This window comes from Heterodontus francisci, chromosome 5 (assembly GCF_036365525.1).
Source record: "Heterodontus francisci isolate sHetFra1 chromosome 5, sHetFra1.hap1, whole genome shotgun sequence".
Lineage (NCBI taxonomy): Eukaryota > Metazoa > Chordata > Chondrichthyes > Heterodontiformes > Heterodontidae > Heterodontus > Heterodontus francisci.
Window position 1 is genome coordinate 124410701 of NC_090375.1, and position 20742 is coordinate 124431442.

Consider the following 20742-nt stretch of genomic DNA (forward strand, 5'->3'; position numbering starts at 1 on the left):
CTTAGTTAAAATTTTACATGTGGTATTTTAAGTAATCATTAGGTAAGAAATTAATTATTGTTTGCTTATATAACCAGTCACTGCACTTCAATGCAATTTGTTTTTTTTTCGTTTATGGGATGTGGGCATCGCTGGCTAGGCCAGCATTTATTGCCCATGAGAAGGTGGTGGTGAGCTGCCTTCTTGAACTGCTGCAGTCCATGTGAGGTAGGTACACCCACAGTGCTGTTAGGAAGGGAGTTCCAGGATTTTGACCCAGCAACAGTGAAGGAACGGCGATCTACTTCCAAGTCAGGATGGTGTGTGGCTTGGAGGGGAATTAGCAGGTGGTAGTGTTCCCATGTATCTGTTGCCCTTGTCCTTCTAGGTGGTCACGGGCTTGGAAGGTGCAGTCTAAGGAGCATTGGTGCGTTGCTGCAGTGCATCTTTTAGATGGTACACACTGCTGCCACTGTGCGTCAGTGATGGAGGGAGTGAATGTTTGTAGATGGGGTGCCAATCAAGCGGGCTGCTTTGTCCTGGATGGAGTCGAGCTTCTTGAGTGTTGTTGGAGCTGCACCCATCCAGGCAAGTGGAGAGTATTCCATCACACTCCTGACTTGTGCCTCGTCAATGGTGGACAGTCTTTGGGGAGTCAGGAGGTGAGTTACTTGCGCAGGATTCCTAGCCTCTGACCTGCTCTTGTAGCCACGGTATTTATATGGCTACTCCAGTTCAGTTGCTGGTCAATGGTAACCCCTAGGATGTCGATAGTGGAGGATTCAGAGATGGTAATGCCATTGAATGTCAAGGGGAGATGGTTAGATTCTCTCTTGTTGGAGATGGTCATTAGCTGGCATTTGTGTGGCACCAATGTTACTTGCCATTTATCAGCCCAAGCCTGGATATTGTCCAGGTCTTGCTGCATTTCTACACGGACAGCTTCACTATCTGAGGAGTTGTGAATGGTGCTGAACATTGTGCAATCATCAGCGAACATCCCCACTTCTGACCTTATGATTGAAGGAAGGTCATTGATAAAGCAGCTGAAGATAGAGTAGACAGAAAGGAACTGTTTCCTCTAGCCGAAAGGTCTATTACCAGGGGGCACAGATTTAAGGTGATTGGTAGAAGGATTAGAGGGGACATGAGGAAAAACTTTTTCACTGAGAGGGTGGTGGGTGTCTGGAATTCATTGCCAGGAATGGTGGTGGAGTCAGAAAACCTCAACTCTTTTAAAAGGTACCTGAAGTGCTGTAATCTGCAAGGCTACTGACCAGGTGCTGGAAGGTGGGATCAGATTGGGCGGCTAGTTTTATCGGTAGACACAGACACGATGGGCTGAATGGCCTCCTCTATGCCGTAATTTTTCTATAGCTCTATGGTTCTCTACAGTACTGCTTCCCACAGGTCAGCACTAGGACCAGTCCTTTTCTTAATCTGTATTAATGACTTAGACTTGGATGCACAGGGCACAATTTTAAAATTTGTAGTTAAGTATTCTGAACTAAGAGGACAGACTTCAAGAGGACATAGGCTGGTGGAATGGAAGGGCATGGGGCAGATGATATTTAATGCAGGGAAGTGTGAAGTGATAAATTTTGGTAGGAAGGAGGAGGAGGAGAGGCAATATAAAATAAAAGTACAATTTTAAAGGGAGTGCAGGTACAAAGCGACCTCCTCCCCCATTTTATTTTACTCAGTTCCCCTGCACCAACCACCCTCCAAGGCTGAGAGGATCTGCTCCCTAGGTAATGGAACTAGCTTCAGTAGGCGAATTGCAATGGTCAGACTCGTTTTGAGCTACAAGGGCATGAAAACCCTGGAGAATAAATGCTATTGTGAAAATATCTGAATCCTTCTGTTGCACCAATTTATATTAGATACCACTTGGTGCAATGGAAGTGCAACATATTGGTGCTCCAGGAAACTGAGCTTGAAATTCTGATTTCTGTTTGGTGCAAAAGTGGTTCTGCCAAAGGGGATTGGAATTTGGGTTGGAAGTCAGTTATGTCAAAGTTACATCCATTCTAAAATACATGTTAAATTCTAGTAGAAATGGCTGCTGGCAGAAGGCTGGCCCACTGTCTAGACCACTGGTTGTCTGCCCATTCCAATTTTTAGGCAGAAGCGATCTCGATTTTGGTGACCAACAGCCAGATATTTAAAGCCCACTGTGTGCGGGTATGGAGGTGAGCGCCATTTAAAGATTACGTTCTTTGATATCGGCACTGGGACCTGCTCCCTCCGGAACTCAACGCCATTTTTAAAGGGACGCCGGGAAGGAGGGAACAGGTCAGGCTCACCTCCAATTATTTACTTGTTGAGCTCATTGAAGAACTCATTAACAGTCTTGTCAGCAGCAGTTAGGTGATTTTCAAAGGCTGGGTGCATGGAGGACGCCATGTGTGGATCAAGACAGGGTGTTCAAATCGTGAACACATCGAGGTGCCAAAAGGACTATGGGAAGGGCTGATTAAAATACTGCAGACACCAAAAAAAAACTCAGCTGCTTCAAAAGTGTCACAGAGTGGCCACTGTTGCAGCTGTAAGACTTGCTTTTTATGGTGAGTGGCATGATTCTGGAGAGGGACGTGAGGCCACTGGCATCACTTGGGCACCAGGGGTTGGCAGTGGAAGGCCTGATAAATGCACAGAGCCCAACTGAGGGAGTTCAGATAGGAACAGGCTACTCTGACATTGGACAGAGTCGCTTGGATGAGCTTCAGCAACCTTAGGAATAGCAGGGGCTGCAAGGGGAGGAAGGCACTACTCAAGACATTGGTGCACAGCCCAAGAGTCAAATCCCTGCAAATGACAGAGCGCCAGTGCCGTAGAAACCTGTGCCTATCCAGGCAGATGGTCTCGGTCCTGTGTGCTCTGATCCACAATGACCTGAAGCCTCACAGCCCCCAGTGGCAGTCCCCTACCTGATGCAGTCACGGTCTCCATTGCCCTAAACTTCTATGCAGCCGGGTCATTCCAAAGATCAGCTGTGGACCTATGTGGCATCTCGCAGTTTGCAGTTCATCAAGCCATCAGGGTATTCAAATGAGGCCCAAGAGTTCCGATCTGCTGGGCCTCACACTACGGGTGGCTAGATGGATTGTAGCTTGCTTTGGCACCTGTACCCTCGATTCCAGCCCCGAAGTTAAAACAGACCCCTCAGTATCTGGGTCCACTCAATGAAGAATGGTCACTTGGTTCAGATACTGATGACATTTCAAGCGCCTGAGATTTTTTTTTAATCCATCCATTGGATATGGGTGCCGTTGGCAATGCCAGAATTTATTGCTCATCCCTAATTGTCCTCGAGAAGATGGTGGTGAGCTGTCTTATTGAACCACTGCAGCCTGTGTGGTGAAGGTACTTCCACACTGCCGCTAGGTAGGGAGTTCCAGGTTTTGGACTCAGCAACAGTGAAGAAATGGCGATGTATTTCCAAGTCAGATTGGTGAATATCTTGGAGGGGAACTTACAGGTGGCGGTATTCCCATGCACCTGCTGACTTTGTTCTTCTAGGTGGTAGAGGTGACATATCCCAGCATAAGTCAATTCCTTCAGAAGAGGAGACACAACAGAAATACATTGGGGAAAAAAAAATCTGAGGGACTTCCCCATAAGTTTTCACACATTAGAAAGTGCACTTTCCTCTCTGTGCCTTTAAAAATGTTTGCATATATGTGCTAACTTATATTACACACCTGGGTTTGGGCTTAATTTCCAATGTAAAATGCGGCATGCTGACATGAAAGTAATCAAGTTACTATTAAAATAAGAACTTTTGACAGCGAATTTCATATAGTGCACCACAGCAGCCAAAGGGTGAAGAATCCTCGAGTGTGAAGTTCAGAAGCTTTATTTTTTCTCCTTGGACTTCTGCCAGAAATTCTAAGTCTAATAACTAGCTCTCCATGCACACAGATTATCAGCATATGTGTCCCTTCAGAGGACTGCATGTGTAATAGCCTAATGGTGTTTAGGAACATTTAAAAAAAAATCAGAAAAAGATCAGCCACGTACACACTCCCCCCAGCAAATCTACGTCAATATATGCAACAATGAGCCAGCTTTAGGTAGAAAATTCAGCAAGAAAAACAGATGGTGAGAGAACATCCAAAAACTAGAAGTTCATTAGGAGACACAGTGTAGGTGCAAGACAAAGGAAACTGCTAACAGAAAAAGGGACACTTAAAATAGGTCACTGAACTACATAGAAAATGATGTTATTTGATTATATAATGCATGACTAGAAGGAAGTTTAAAGTTTGTTATCTAACCTAAGAGTTCAGAGGACTCCTTAAGCCATAATAGCAATGCAACGTTTATAACCATTATACAAAAACCACAATTAGGTTCCACTTGATACTCACCCCCAAGTGTTTCCTGTGTACTATGTACAGCTTAGTTTGCTGTTTTTTTTCCTGGCTGATACAGTACTCTTGTATTTGATACATAATGCAGCCAGCAAAAGAACATTTTGAAATCATACTGACAGTTTATAATATATACTGGATTTAGGGTTTACCATAATCACCTACATATGTTGTGTATTGAATGTCTGTCAGATTCTTGTGTGAATGTTTGCACACATCAGAGACAGAGTTCTCATGGGTAATTACACAACATTTACAAAGCAACTGACCAGAAAACAAAACACTTTCCTGAACATAAAACTGAAACTGTATCTGGGGCTTTAAAAGCTATTATCCAATTTAAATGTTTAATTATAAACTGTTGGAACGGTTGACATGACACATCACGTGAACTCAGATTACTGCGTGTTATTTCTGCTATTAATGCAGCAATTACCCAGATTTACCTCAGCCAGTTATGATTGTAATACTGAAAACATGAGAAGTTTTGAAAATAAAAGTTATGACGTATTTAGGACTTACTACAAAATGACATAATTAGTTTTAGGAGCAATTTTTAAGAAGTTCCACCCTAGATGCAGCAGTAAATTGTTGCATCATCTCATTGCAAGTTTGCATCAAGTAAACTGCCTTCACTTCAAAGGAAAGGCCTCTTAAGTTCTAAGTACCAAATTTCTATTTCTGAAAATCATGGATTTAAATCCATTTGCAGAATTATTTTTCTGGGTGTTTAGATATGGAGGTTTACCTGGCTGGCAGAAGGTTGGTGACAGCTCCCTGGCAACTCCCCTTGCAATGTCCGATTCCTGGCGTGCGGCTTGTGCGGCCCCATCTGCCGCATCAGCTTTGGCCCTTGCATGTGCGGTTCTAGAATTTTAAAAAAAAGTAAACTTCAGCAATGTACTGCCAGCATTATTTTATCTCACACTGTACTTGGACTTGATGAGTCACTACACAGAATCATATAATTTCGTATGATTCTCCGTCTCTGTCCCCAAATGTATTATAAACATAAAAAGCATGAACAACAATGCAACAATGGTACAATTTTCCATATACACAGAAAGGGAGGGAAGATATTCCTCACTGGATAAATGGGCATATCCTGATATTTTTTAAATAAGAAAATATGATGAAATTTGAGATCAAGGCATCCTGTTTAAAAGGGTAATAAAAAACAATTTTAATTTAAACTAAAGCTATTTCAGATGTTTACCTTTGGTACTTTAATATTCACTAGGTATCTGAAGGATTTGTCAGCTTCCTTAGTTTTCTTTCGAAAAGTCATTGCTACTGGATATTTTCTGTACAGAAGCCATTATACAGAGGCAAGCACTTGGACTGTACTCACCCTGCTGCATTTGTTAAACTGTCTGATTGACAGAAAAAAGATCTTCTTTTAGCTCTAAGGTTACTGTATGGCTTGACAAACCCATGAGAGCACTAGAGAGAACATTATACCTAGTTGTCCAACAGATCACAGACCCACCTGCAGGAAGGTTAGAAAGGCCAGTGCAGCGTGCTGCACGATAGGCCATAATGACTCCACATTACATTGCCTAGCTAATGGCAGTATTAGACATGCATGGTATTTATATCAAGTTCGTAAAATCTGTTGTAGGTATGAAGACAATAGTAAACAGTGCAAAGAACCATCGACTTGTCCTGAGCCCTCGTGGATGCCAGCTTTGACATGAACACAAGCCTCCACGGACATGTGGAGGAGGATGCTTTGGCCTGCCTTACTTTTTTTTTTCCCAATGGAAGATCCCATTGCAGATTAAGCTTTTGGCATTTGTGTCCAAACAGTTCTCCTTCATAGTACATATCTTAGACTTGCAACATACAGATTCCTCTGCACTGTGTGCGATATATATGGGATGAAATTTTGCATGAATTGTGACAAAAGGGGAAATAGTTGTGGTTTGCACTGGAGTGCTGACTTGGGTTGCAATAGAGTGCTACAGTGGAAGTTTGGTAAGTGAGGATAATTAAGGGTTAATTTTATCTTAAATCTAAGATCTAGCAGGTTAACTTAACAGTTGCTGTTAGGGTTGGAGAAGGTGAGTTTTAGACCAGCTTTAAACAGGGTTCACTCAGGCTCTGCTTGCAGCTGCACCTTGTTAATTAGAGAAGTGGCTTAAACAAGTTTTCAGGGGGCAAGAGTCAGTCAGTATAAAAGTGAGCCATCTTACAGTGCTGACTTGGGTTGCAATAGAGTGCTACAGTTGAAGTTTGGGAATTGAGGAAGTTCGGTAAGGAGGGAGCGAGGAGCTCCTTTCATTTCCTCCCTGTCCTCAGAGTGAGGGGAGCCGAGAGCTTTCAAAGAGCACAGCTGACTGGGAGAAGACTCGGAGGGCGGAGTTCCGGACCGGTAAAAAACTTACCTCTGATTAAAAAAAAAACTGAAAGTGACGTCACAGAAAGCTCTGACCTGATTGGCTGGTAGGGAATTTTTTTTCACTGAATTTGAATATAAAACATTGATAAAAATTGATTAAAACCCTAATTAACTAATTAATAAGTAGAGTAACTAAACCAGAGGGAGGAGATTACTGCATTTAGATAGCATTTAATATTTATAGTAGGAATCTAGCACCAGGGATCATATAGTTTATTATAACAATTTAGTAAGGATTTAATAAGTATTTATTTATCTTAAATTAATTTATTAATTAGTGCTAGAAATGTCAGTTAGAGGGGTGAAGTGCTTCACCTGTGAGATGTCGGAGGTCCGCGACGCTTCCAGGGTTCCGGAGGACTACATCTGCAGGAAGTGTACCCAGTTGCAGCTCTTCACAGACTGCATGGATCGGTTGGAGTGGCAACTGGATGCACTTAAGAGCATGCAGGTGGCAGAAAGCATCATAGACAGGAGTTTTAGAGAAGTGGTTACACCCAAGGTGCAGGCAGATAGATGGGTGACCGCTAGAAGGGGCAGGCAGTCAGTGCAGGAATCCCCTGTGGCTATCCCCCTCTCTAACAAGTATACCATTTTGGATATTGTTGGGGGGGGATGGCCTATCAGGGGAAAACAGCAGCAGCAGCCAGAGCAGTGGCACCATGGCGGGCACTGTTGTTCAGCAGGGAGGGACAAAGCGCAGAAGAGCAATAGTTATAGGGGACTCTATAGTCAGGGGCACAGAGAGGCGCTTCTGTGGACGTGAAAGAGACTCCAGGATGGTATGTTGCCTCACTGGTGCCAGGGCCAAGGATGTCTCTGAACGGACAGGGGGCATTCTGAAGAGGGAGGGTGAACAGCCAGATGTTGTGGTACACATCGGTACCAATGACATAGGCAGGAAGAGTGACGAGGTCCTGCAGGGGGAGTTCAGGGAGTTAGGTAGAAAGTTAAAAGACAGGACCTCTAGGCTTGTAATCTCGGGATTACTCCCTGTGCCATCTGCCAGTGAGTCTAGAAATAGGAAGATAGTGCAGCTAAACACGTGACTGAACAGCTGGTGTAGAAGGGAGGGTTTCAGATATCTGGACCATTGGGATCTCTTGGGACAGGGACAGATGGGACCTGCACAAGAAGGACGGGTTGCATCTAAACTGTAAAGGCACAAATATCCTGGCTGCGAGGTTTGCTAGCGTCACTCGGGAGGGTTTAAACTAGTGTGACGGGGGGTGGGAACCAGAGCAGTAGGACAGCAAGTAAAATAAATGAGGGGGAACTAGTAAATAAGGCCAGTAAGACTAAGAGGAAGAGCAGGCAGGGAGATGTTGTGGAGCACAGCGGGACTGGTGGTCTGAAGTACATTTGTTTCAATGCGAGAAGTATAACAGGTAAGGCAGATGAACTTAGAGCTTGGATTAGTACTTGGAACTATGATGTTGTTGCTATTACAGAGACTTGGTTGAGGGAAGGACAGGATTGGCAGCTAAATGTTCCAGGATTTAGAAGCTTCAGGCGGGATAGAGGGGGATGTAAAAGGGGTGGGGGAGTTGCATTACTGGTTAAGGAGAATATCACAGCTGTACTGCGGGAGGACACCTCGGAGGGGTCGTGCAGCGAGGCAATATGGGTGGAGCTCAGGAATAGGAAGGGTGCAGTCACGATGTTGGGGGTTTTCTACAGGCCTCCCAACAGCCAGCGGGAGGTAGAGGAGCAGCTATGTAGACAGATTTTGGAAAGATGTAAAGGTAACAGGTTTGTAGTGGTGGGTGATTTTAACTTCCCCGATATTGACTGGGACTCACATAGTGCTAGGGGCTTGGATGGGGCAGAATTTGTAAGGAACATCCAGGAGGGCTTCTTGAAACAATATGCAGATAGTCCAACTAGGGATGGGGCCATACTGGACCTGGTATTGGGGAATGAGCCAGGCCAGGTGGTCGAAGTTTCAGTAGGGGAGCATTTCGGGAACAGTGACCATAATTCCAGAAGTTTTAAGGTACTTGTGGATAAGGATAAGAGTAGACCTCGGGAGAAGGTGATAAATTGGGGAAGGCTAACTATAACAATATTAGGCAGGAACTGAAGAATTTAGATTGGGGGCGGCTGTTTGAGGGTAAATCAACATCTGATATGTGGGAGTCTTTCAAATGTCAGTTGATTAGAATCCAGGACCGGCATGTTCCTGTGAGGAAGAAGGATAAGTTTGGCAAGTTTCGGGAACCTTTGAAAATGCGGGATATTGTGAGCCTAGTCAAAAAGAAAAAGGAAGCATTCATAAGGGCTGGAAGGCTAGGAACAGACGAATCCCTTGAGGAATATAAAGAAAGTAGGAAGGAACTTAAGCAAGGAGTCAGGAGGGCTAAACGTGGTCATGAAAAGTAATTGGCAAACAGGATTAAGGTTAATCCCAAGGCTTTTTATACGTATATAAAGAGCAAGAGGGTAACTAGGGAAAGGGTTGGCCCACTCAAGGACAGAGAAGGGAATCTATGTGTGCAGCCAGAGGAAATGGGCGAGGTACTGAATGATTACTTTGCATCAGTATTCACCAAAGAGAAAGACTTGGTGGATGATGAGTCTAGGGAAGGGAGTGTAGATAGTCTCAGTCATCTCATTATCAAAAAGGAGGAGGTGCTGGGTGTCTTGTAAAGCATTAAGGTACAAAGTCCCCAGGGCCTGATGGGATCTACCCCAGAATACTAAGGGAGGCAAGGGAAGAAATTGCTGGGGCCTTGACAGAAATCTTTGCATCCTCATTGGCTACAGGTGAGGTCCCAGAGGACTGGAGAATAGCCAATGTTGTTCCTTTGTTTAAGAAGGGTCGCAAGGATAATCCAGGAAATTATAGGCCGGTGAGCCTTACGTCAGTGGTAGGGAAATTATTGGAGAGGATTCTTCGGGACAGGATTTACTCCCATTTGGAAACAAACAAACTTATTCGCGAGGCAGCATGGTTTTGTGAAGGGGAGGTCGTGTCTCACTAATTTGATTGAGTTTTTTGAGGAAGTGACAAAGATGATTGATGAAGGAAGGGCAGTGGATGTTATCTATATGGACTTCAGTAAAGCCTTTGACAAGGTCCCTCATGGCAGACTGGTACAAAAGGTGAAGTCACACGGGATCAGAGGTGAGCTGGCAAGATGGATACAGAACTGGCTCGGTCATAGAAGAGAGGGTAGCAGTGGAAGGGTGCTTTTCTGAATGGAGGGATGTGACTAGTGGTGTTCCGCAGGCATCAGTGGGACCTTTGCTCTTTGTAGTATATATAAATGATTTGGAGGAAAATGTAGCTGGTCTGATTACTATGTTTGCGGACAACACAAAGGTTGGTGGAGTTGCAGATAGTGATGAGGATTGTCAGAGGATACAGCAGGATATATATCGGTTGGAGACTTGGGCAGAGAAATGGCAGATGGAGTTTAATCCAGACAAATGTGAGGTAATGCATTTTGGAAGGTCTAATGCAGGTGGGAAGTATACAGTAAATGGCAGAACCCTTAGGAGTATTGACAGGCAGAGAGATCTGGGTGTACAGGTCCACAGGTCACTGAAAGTGGCAACGCAGGTGGATAAGGTAGTCAAGAAGGCATACGGCATGCTTGCCTTCATCGGTCGGGGCATAGAGTATAAAAATTGGCAAGTCATGCTGCAGCTGTACAGAACTTTAGTTAGGCCACACTTAGAATATTGCGTGCAATTCTGGTCGCCACACTACCAGAAGGACGTGGAGGCTTTGGAGAAGGTACAGAAGAGGTTTACCAGGATGTTGCCTGGTCTGGAGGGCATTAGCTATGAGGAGAGGTTGGATAAACTCGGATTGTTTTCACTGGAACGACGGAGGTGGAAGGGCGACATGATAGAGGTTTACAAAGTTATGAGTGGCATGGACAGAGTGGATAGTCAGAAGCTTTTTCCCAGGGTGTAAGAGTCAGTTACTGGGGGACATAGGTTTAAGGTGAGAGGGGCAAAGTTTAGAGGGGATGTGCGAGGCAAGTTCTTTACACAGAGGGTGGTGAGTGCCTGGAACTTGCTGCCGGGGGAGGTGGTGGAAGCAGGTACGATAGCGACGTTTAAGAGGCATCTTGACAAATACATGAATAGGATGGGAATAGAGGGATACGGTCCCCGGAAGTGCAAAAGGTTTTAGTTTCGGCAGGCATCAAGATCGAAGCAGGCTTGGAGGGCCGAATGGCCTGTTCCTGGGCTGTACTGTACTTTGTTGTTGTTCTTTGAAAGGAGAATTCCAGCCAATACTGAAATGTCATTGTGTGTGCTGGTGAATAAGTCAGCCTCACAATGATCATGCCTCTCTGTCAAAGTCCCTTACAAGAGGACCCAGATTGAGTAGTTGGTGATGAGTAAGCCTGGAACGTAGCATTGAATTTGGATGCCCAGAATATCAAGGCAAACGTCCTGCGCAGGTCCTGTTCCAATGCCTAAGCCAATGTCCATTGTATCGTGGATGAGGAAATTCAGGTTTGGGTCACGAGCTGCTGCAAGATGTTATATGGAGGCTTGGCATAGGTACCTTCCACGATTGGGTTGCAGAGGGCAAATGCTCCGTACCAACAAGTGAAACCACCATTCAACTGGGTATGGCTTGTGTCCATGCTGTGCTCAAAAAAAATCACAAATTTTATGACAAGTTGTACTACTCATTTGCTGCTGGTTAAGGAGCTTCTGTTAACAGCTGTCCACCTAGCGAGAGCTCAAACCTGCATTTATGCCATATGGCATGAACAACATCCCACAACGAAATAAAATGGTCCGACATTGACTGCCCACAAGAAAGGTCTCACAAACAACAATGAGATAAATGACTAGATAATCTGTTCCATTGGCATTGACTGAGTGAAGTATTGTCTGGGACATTGGAAGATTCCCCTAATCTTCTTCAAACAGTGCCATGGGATCTCTTAAGTCCACCTGAAAAAGCAGACGGGGACTCTGTTTAACATCTCTTCTGAAAGAAGACACCTCTGATAGTTTAGTTATGTACTGAAGGCGAGTTGCACTATCAGACTAGATTTTGTGTTCAAGTTGCTAAAGTGGGTCTTGAATCCATGACCTTCTGACGCAGAGGCAAGAGAACCACCATTGAGCCAGGATTGATACCTCTGGTCTTTCTTCCTTCTGCAATACCATACTGGTGCCATCACTACCAACTTTAGAGTGGCAATGTCTCCTGAGGTGGGAACTTAATGCAAACATAAGGAAATCCAACAAAGAATGCAGCTAAATCCCTGCCTTCATTTACATGCAGCAGAGCAACCTCAGGACAAAACCACTAACTGGGCTGATAAGACGAAAATTGTTACAGCCATTTGTTGTGGCAGGGTTTTAATGGAGGGGCTTCCGGCCCCATTGTCCTTTACACACCTCTTATATACTACTCAAAGTCAGGCCGATTTTGGCAGTAAAATCCAGGCCTTAAATCTTCCAATGTAATTTTAATAAGGTTTTCATGACTGCCCAGAATTTGGAAAGATGAAAAAGTGCTTAGGTTTGTGACTTAGCAGTGATATAGCTATAGTTAGGCCATGTAATCTGATCAACTGCATATCACACTACAGCACTGAAGTACTTCGAGAAAACAGCTACAAGGAATTGTTGCATATTTGTTGATATTTGTGAGATGTTGGTGAATTTTCAGGATTTGTTTGTTAATTTACTATGTCCATGCAAATATATAACCATTCTTTGAAGCAAATAGTTCTCATGTTTACCAAGTATACAAATTGCAAGTTCTATAATTAAGATCTGAAAAGTTGGACTGTGGTAATGATCATTTTGGTTCGTTGCATCATCTATACTCATTTAGTAATAACAATGCATACTGTTATGCCAGGTGAGAAAGGGGTCTAGGGTTCCCTCTCAGCCTTCACCTGGTCTTATCGTAACAGGGCTTAATTTTAAACACACCGTTTTTTTAGCTCCCCCTTAACTTCCAATTATAAGGCAAAGAAACTAACCAAACAGGTTTTCTTTAGGTTTAAAGAAAATGATTGAACTTTTTAAACTTAAACGCTAATTCGGTTAATGCCTACAGATACGTGACGCACCCACCCTAGCATGCATATGCGATACACACATGCAGATAGAGACAGAAAAGAGCAGAAGAAATAAAATGAAAAAGTTTGAGGCAATATCTGAAGATGGTTTTGGTTACTATTCTTCGAACTCGCTGTAAAGTCCTTGATTGCAGGTAAAGTCTTGCTTTTCGTTGGGACGAAGTATTCTTCTTAAACCTTGTTCGATGTAGGAGACTTTTCTCTTGAAGTTCATGTGTGCTCAGTGGGTCCAGAGACTTGCGAGAAAGAAATGGGAAAGACAGGAGAGGTCTTCTCACTCCAGGAGCAATACAGTCTTTCTCAGTTCAAACTCTTTGTGCAATTCAGAAAAAACCCAGGTTGTCAAACAGGTTAGTCCTGTGACTAGCTGGTCAGACCACGGCTGTTTGTGGATTCTCTTGTCTTAGCCGACCCCGGAATGTCTCTTCTTACACACAATACCTGGTGCTCCAAGGCCATTGTGGATTAAATTAGAGCAGGGAATAGCTCCTTTGTCCCTCCAAGCACTGTCTGTTAGTATGCAAATCTTTTTTCCAGCCATGGCTGATCTGTTTAACAAGTCATTTCCTCTCTCCAGCAATAGTTTAAAATCAATGTTCATATGACAAAATTAATGTGCCTCATTCTTGGCAGGTGGGGGTTTAACATGACAATACCATCTGCATAATATTTAAAATGTTACCATGTGATGAATAACTATTATTTGTTTTTTGCTACTTGAGTATGTGGCACATGCTAGAATTCATCTCTACACGTACGAGTCTCCACAACCAAGTTAATTAGATATCTCCACAGGCAGACAGGCAGAGGTTTCTTGTGAAGTGCACAAACACTCTTGGGAAACATCCTACTTACCCATGTTCAGAGAGCACAGGTCAGCAAGATCCAAGGCTTAGGGATTGTCAAGTGTGTGCAGGGACACTGTTGGAGCTTTTTGCCATTTGCCAGTATCACCCAACTCAACAGGGCACTGGCTTGCAGGGTTATATTGGAAGAGCCTTCCAAAGGCAGGTCACTCCAGGTTCCTCATAATATGTTTCTCAGTTACATGATTGATAAATGTTACAAGCATCATAAGACATGTATTGATGCCATCCTTTTCATGGCAACGTGACTTTGGTACCAAGTTCAGCAAATTCAAGAAACTAAGTAAATTCAAACTTAAACCAAGGTACAAAGACAGCATCTCCCAGTGAAAACAAGTTTTGACAGAGACCTTATCAAACACCAGGAGGGAAATGGAAAACAATGAAGATGGACAAGGCAAAAGAGACAGTTGGAAATCCCGTCGGAGAGAAGAGCAGAACTTCTTCACAGTAGGCATTCCTGGAGGAGAAGTGGCAGTGAATTAAACACTAAAATAAAAGCAAAATACTGCAGATGCTGGAAATCTGAAATAAAAACAGGAAGTGCTGGAAATACTCAGCAGGTCACGCAGCATTGTGGAGAGAGAAGCAGCGTTAACGTTTCAGGTCTGTGGCCTTTTTAGTTCTGATGAAAGACCACAGACTTGAAACGTTAACTCTGCTTCTCTCTACACAGATGCTGCCAGACCTGCTGCCGAGTATTTCCAGCACATTCTGTTTTTATTTTAGATTTCCAGCATCTGCAGTATTTTGCTTTCATCTAACTAGCAGTATCCTTAATGGAAGTAATTTTATGAATTTGTTCATTTCATTTACTTTTAAACAATGAAAGCTTTATAAATAAATCATTTAGATTAACTGTCTCTGCAAAGACCACTAAGTATGAACTGTATATCCCTGATGTTATCTCTTCCAAGGATTTTCACTGAAATAGTAAATCAAAAAATGCATACATTCAGGAAAAGTTGAAAGATATCTGGAAATGTTCTCATTTTCTGGCCAAATGCTCAGTTACCTCAGACCTATGAAACAATAGGAAGACGACCAGCAACAGCAACTCCTGTGTGATTGTGCCAACAGCATCCTTGAATATACCTGAATCTTGCCACAGAAACAGAAGTAATTTAAGCATGCAATCAAGGCAGTTAAATCCAATGTACAAAAAAGATACCATATAAGACAAAATGCACTAATACGCTCATTGGAAATGTAATAGTTCAGTGGTATCATACAGTGTATGAAATACAATTAAAAAGAAAGCAGGATCCTAGATCCAGTAACTTACAAACAGTATAACTAGAGCTATGAATACTAGAAATCTGAAATAAAAGCAGAACATGCTGGAAATACACAGTAAATCTATCAATATCCGAGAAGAGAAAGAGAAAAGATCGGTTACTATTTCATGTTGAGATCCTTCACCAGCATGTAGGTATACTGAGGTTTAGACTCCTCCCCTCTAAAGCTCATGCAACACCACTTTTACTTGGCAATAAACACATGTTAGGATGAAGAATAAAGTAAGTGAAAGTAATTGAAAATTATATGACTTCATGAAAGATATAAATATTGTTACAAACCATATGAAGTTTAAGCGGTTTCTAAATGCCATCAGGACTCAAGGACTGGAATAATGGCTGCAGCCTTTAATTCACATGTTCCTATATAAAAAAAACCTCTGGAATGTAAGTTGTGATGTTCACTGTGATAATAAGGGACGTATGTTATGACTTACATGGAATTTAAATTGATTACCACTTTGGTGGTCTTTTGGAAGGCCACAGTTCACTTCCAGTCACAGCCTTCTCAGCAAACACCACTGGTTTTTTTTCATGGGATGTGGGCGTCGCTGACAAGGCCAGCATTACCCATCCCTAATTGCCCTTGAGAACTGAATGGCTTGCTGGGCCATTTCTGATGCAGTTAAGAGTCAATCACATTGCTGTAGGCCAAACCAGATAAGGACAGCAGATTTCCTTCCCTAAAGGACATTAGTGAGCCGGATGGGTTTTTTACGACAGTCGTGATAGTTTCATGGCACCATTACTGATGTAGCTCACTATCACTGAGACTAGCTTTCAATTCCATTAATTGAATATATTTAGTCCATTATTTAATTTATTAATTAAATTTAAATTCCACCAGCTGCCATGGTGGGATTTGAACCCATGTCCTGAGGGCATTAAATTGGATTACTAATCCAGTGACAGTACCACTACGCCACTGTCTCCCCTATTGCCATCTCCCCTTTGGTATTGCACGACAGCAGCATGATATCTTCATGCTGCAGAATACTGGAAGTCTGGAAATTACACTGCATATTATTGTGTAAATGCTTACTGTGATTGTATCAAATTCTCTTGTCCTTTACTGAAGTTAAAGCAACTTGGATTTATAAAGTGCTGTTAATATACTAAAATGTTCCAAGGCTCTTCACAGGAGCATAATCAGAGAAAAATTGACACTGAGCCAAAGCTTGGTCAAAGAGATAAGTTTTAAGGAGGGTCTAAAAGGAGGAGAGAGAGAAAGAGAAAGAGAGAGAGAGAGAGAGAGAGATGGACAGGCTTAGGGAGGGAATTCCAGAGCTTGATCTGAATGTCTGAAGGCCCAACTGCTAATGATGAGATAAAGGGGCTGCAGAATAGAGTTGTATGAATCCAGAGTTCTTGCAGGGCTGGTGGTTAGAGAGATAGAGGGCTGAATTTTTACGCCCCAATCGGGGCGGGCACAGAACTCCGCACCGCCAGCCAGCGCATCAGTTCCCCAACTCTATCCCACACCCAGGCCATTTTTCTAGAGGCAAGGTGGGGGGGGGGGGGGCGTGACAGGGCTACCCGTCCGTAAGCAACGGATAGACAACCAAGCTTTTTAAAGGCCTACTGGAATTTTCCAGTTGGCCTCCAGGTCGCCTGAGGCATGTTGGAACAGTGTAGCTGCCTGGAGGCGGACTCCCGATGGCAAACTGGGGTGGGACAGCAGGGGGCAGGGCGGAAGGGGGATGGCGCCAGTGCTCCCGGCAGGCTTAGAGGCCTTCTCCGCCTGCCTAGCTTCAGCTGAGCCACAGGCTCCCCCTCCACAGTGGTGGCCTGGCCACTGAGGTAATTTGTAAAATTAAAGTTAAAAAGGTTGGAGAGGCGCCCTCTTTCGCCTTTATTTGAAAGGGCAGCCTGCTGCTTCTTCAGTGCTAGAGGGCCTCCTATTGGCAACCCAGCTTCAAGAGCCCGCCCACCATCCTTAATTGGATGGTGTGCCTGCCCTTCTGACCCCCATTTGACCATGACTAGTGGGACTCCAAAGCCAGTGGAAAAATCCTGCTCAGGGAGAGGCGAGGCCATGGAGGGGTTTGAATGTGGAGATGAAAATTTTAACAAAGTGATTGATGACAACGCTACGTCATCACGGTGCGCACATGCACACACAGTCTCAGTCCCTCTGCGCATGCGCTGCGGTACGGCTTGCCAGGACCAGTTTGCGCATGCGCAGATGACGTCATCGCGTAACGTCATCTTCCTAAGGGAACACACCAGGTTGGCCTTTGCGCATGCGCAAACTGGTCCTGGCAAGCCGGACCGCAGCGCATGCGCAGATGTCCGGAGCCCGTGTGCTCATGTGTGTCAATCTTCCGAAAGCTTCGGCGCGGGTTTTTGAAAGTGGAAGGAGGAGAGGTTTCGTCGGGCATTTTATCTCAATTATTTAGTCATTTTGGACATTTGCTTCATTTTTATTAGACAGAGGAGATTGTTCCAAGGTAAGTTGCTCTGAAAATATTTACATTGTCTGGGGCACCGCATGTGCTCCAGTCCCTGTTAAGTTGGTCTGAAAACATTTCAAGGGAGGGAGGGAAGAAGGGAAGGAAGGGAGGGAGGGAAGAAGGGAAGGGAGGGAGGGAAGAAGGGAAGGAAGGGAGGGAGGGAAGAAGGGGAGGGAGGGAAGAAGGGAAGGAAGGGAGGGAGGGGGGAAGGGAGGTCGGGGGGGAGGGGGGAGCAGCGGAGTGGAAGAGGAGTGCCTTTTTCTGTGCATGCGCCATAAACACAAGGACTGGCTGATCAGATGGAGCCAATTAATTTGCCCAACAATTGCCCAGAAGCACCTTCGGATGGAGGTGGCCATGCGCTGGACATCAGTCGCGTGCCACAATCCATGGATCCCGAGCGTTTCACCCCCTGGCCTAATTATCTGTTGGACCATACATACGCCTGCCTGTTCAAAGCTCCACTTCTCCCACCTGCAGTACCCTCTCCTTGATGTTCAGTTACACAGTCACCTGTTCCTGCACCCATCCAAGCAGTGCACATGGACACACAGCCACCTGTTCCTGCACCCATCCGAGCAGTGCACGTGGACACACAGCCACATGTTTCCCCATCCGCCCTTGAAACAACCATGCAGAGCCTTGTGAGACTCCGCAATTGCCAGCTGCTGCCTGTCAAGCAAAGAAGGCGTCCAAAGGGGTCAATCACTTGGGGAACATTCAGCAAGAAGAGACTGAGCACTAAAAGAAACAAGCATGCCGTGTCCAGTGGTAGCACAAATGTGAATGCTCTTGCTGCATACACAACTGGTGAGGTGGGAGTGCAGCCACACCATTCTCCATCCTCAGTGTTGCTTTAAGGCAAAGGTAGATAAGAGTGAAAGAAATGGAAGATGATGCTGATAGTAGTAGACAGGATTAAATGGGAATGGATGGGAAGACGCACGAGTAGCATAACCACTAGCAGGGAACAGCTGGGCTAAATGGCTTGCTTTATGTTCATAGTCCAAAAGAAATGTGCTTCTTTTTCCAGCATCCTCACATCATTCATGTTTTCCCTGAGAGCAGCATTGAACCATCACGAAATAGGGGCAGTTACATCATCCTGACTCCTACAGCTGAGGTGGGTACTAAGTGATTCATTGGCCTATACTACAGAGCATAAAGCATGCGCAACAGTAATTTCATTGGAGGGAGGGAAGCTCTGACACTGATGTTCTTTCATTATTTCCTTTCATGTAAAATGTGCCCTTGAGAAAACAATCCTTGACACTTAAGGACGGCATTCCAGCAAAGGAGGCAGTGCAGGAGAGGACGCAAGGATGTGCTGATTCCTGCATCTGAGGTGGGTAATAAGTGCTTCATTGGCGACGTTATCAATTGGTGCCTTCACTGCAGAACTTAAAAAGGTGTGCACAACAGTAATTTGAGTGGATGGAGGGAGGCAAGCTCTGACTCTGATTTGCTTTTTTTCTTTTCATGTAAAACATGCCGTCGAGAAAACAATCCTCGAGACTTACGGTCAGCATTCAAGCAACGAAGGCAACTGGATCATGCTGCGGAGCTCATCACGATGTGGAAAGGAACATTGCATTCATGGATGAATGGGGAATGCACATTGGGATGCGCTTGGGGAACATTCACCAAGAATAGACTGAGCTCAGACTCTTGTGACTTTGCCTTCTTCACATGGACAATACAGTAGTGGAATAGAGAGCCAAGCGTTCATTCACCACAAGGCTCTCCAGGAACAATCTCTTTAGCTGTGCATAGCAGAGACTTGGCCTGTCTGTCTCACGGGAATGCTGGACACAACACTCATGTATCCATGCACAGCAGTTCCTCGGATGCTTAATGAACTTAATAAAACTTTTCAATAATTAAACCCAGAATTGTTGGAGGTTTTGTTTTGCATGCTATTTCCCCGACTTTGCAACTGCACTTCAGATATTCAACTATGGTGGAGGTAGGGGGGTAGAGGTGGGGTGGGTGAAGGGGGGAGGGAGGGGTGGGTGAAGAGGGGAAGGGAGGGGTGGGGAGAGCGGGGAGGGGTGGGGAGAGCGGGGAGGGGTGGGGAGAGGGAGCTTGCAAAATGCAGGGACCAGACAGTTGCAATGCCTGAAGTACTGTGGAGAAGTAGGGGAGAAAGCAACTGGGTAGGGGAGAAAGCAACTGGGCAGGGGAGAAAGCAACTGGGCAGGGGAGAAAGCAACTGGATTGGGCATCCGCAGCTAAAGGGAACGGCTGAATAGAGAGGGCCGGAAGCGAGAGGCCGTAGAGAGCTGCGGGGAGCGAGCGTGCGAAGACCTAGGTGTCGCCGGGTCCAGGGACTGGCCGGTAAGTCTTTTGCTGTTGCGTTTATGGTGCATGCACAGAAAAAGGCACTCCTCTTCCGCTCCGCTGCTCCCCCCCCCACTCTCTCTCCTCCCTCCACCCGCTCTCCCCCACTTCCCCCAGCTCTCCCCCTCCTTTACCCCTCCCTCCCTCTTTCCCCCCCTCCCCCCCTACCTCCCCTCCCTCCTTCTTTCCCTTCCTCCTCCCCCCGTCACCCTCTTCCCGCACCCACCCCCGCCCCCCCCCCGTCACCGCTGCTCTCCCAGCGCTGCTCTCCCCGCCCCCCGCGCTGCTCTCCCCGGCCCGCTCCACTCTCTCACTCCGGCCATTGTATTCTGCCACGTGTTTGTTAGGTTTCATCTCTGTGATTCTTTGAGCAGCGCCATCTTTAGTCCTGGCAGCTGCTACAGTCGCAAGCTGTGACGTTTTCGTGGCACATGTTGTATTTGCGCATGTGCCAAAACAGCGCCACCTACCGATCGCGTTGTCAACAATTGCGGTCAAATTTTAAATGTTACTGCGTTGGTGTAGTGTAGAAATTTCAATTGAAAACATTAGTATTGATAAAGCTTGAAAATTTTGATGTGTGATATTACCATACAATGTTAACCACCATAAATCCCAGGCTGTTACCTGTGGTAACACAACCTGTTATGTGACAAAGTTTTAACATGCAGGGCCTAAACTAGCATTATTGGGGTTTCAGTACAGGAGTTGCAGGAATGAGCCATATCTGGAAAAAAGCCAACAGATAAGATGGTGGAATTGGACAAGAAGATCTCAATGGAAAGGTGACATCAGACAGACAATCAATACAGGAGCTGGCAGGGAGGATAGCACAATAGCAAAGACTTGTGATGCCTATGGCCAGCTTGGATCTGATATTGACTGATGGGCTGACAACATTTGAGATCAAAGAAACAGTAGCTGATATTGCTAGCCATCTATTAAAAGAGCCAGGCAT

At 45.0% G+C, this 20742-nt stretch overlaps 1 protein-coding gene across 8 annotated transcripts in view; it reads right to left on the reverse strand.

Moving 5' to 3' along the window:
* Positions 1 to 20742, reverse strand: part of jph1b (junctophilin 1b) — a 170915-nt gene that overhangs the window by 76433 nt on the left and 73740 nt on the right. For 7 of the 8 annotated variants that reach the window (XM_068032060.1, XM_068032059.1, XM_068032066.1 and 4 more), the window contains one exon: positions 5104 to 5222. The exons of the other annotated variant lie outside the window; for it this stretch is intronic. In XM_068032060.1, the coding sequence (XP_067888161.1) occupies positions 5104 to 5222 (119 nt within the window). The remainder of the gene's footprint in view (positions 1 to 5103; positions 5223 to 20742) is intronic. 8 annotated transcript variants of the gene reach the window in all.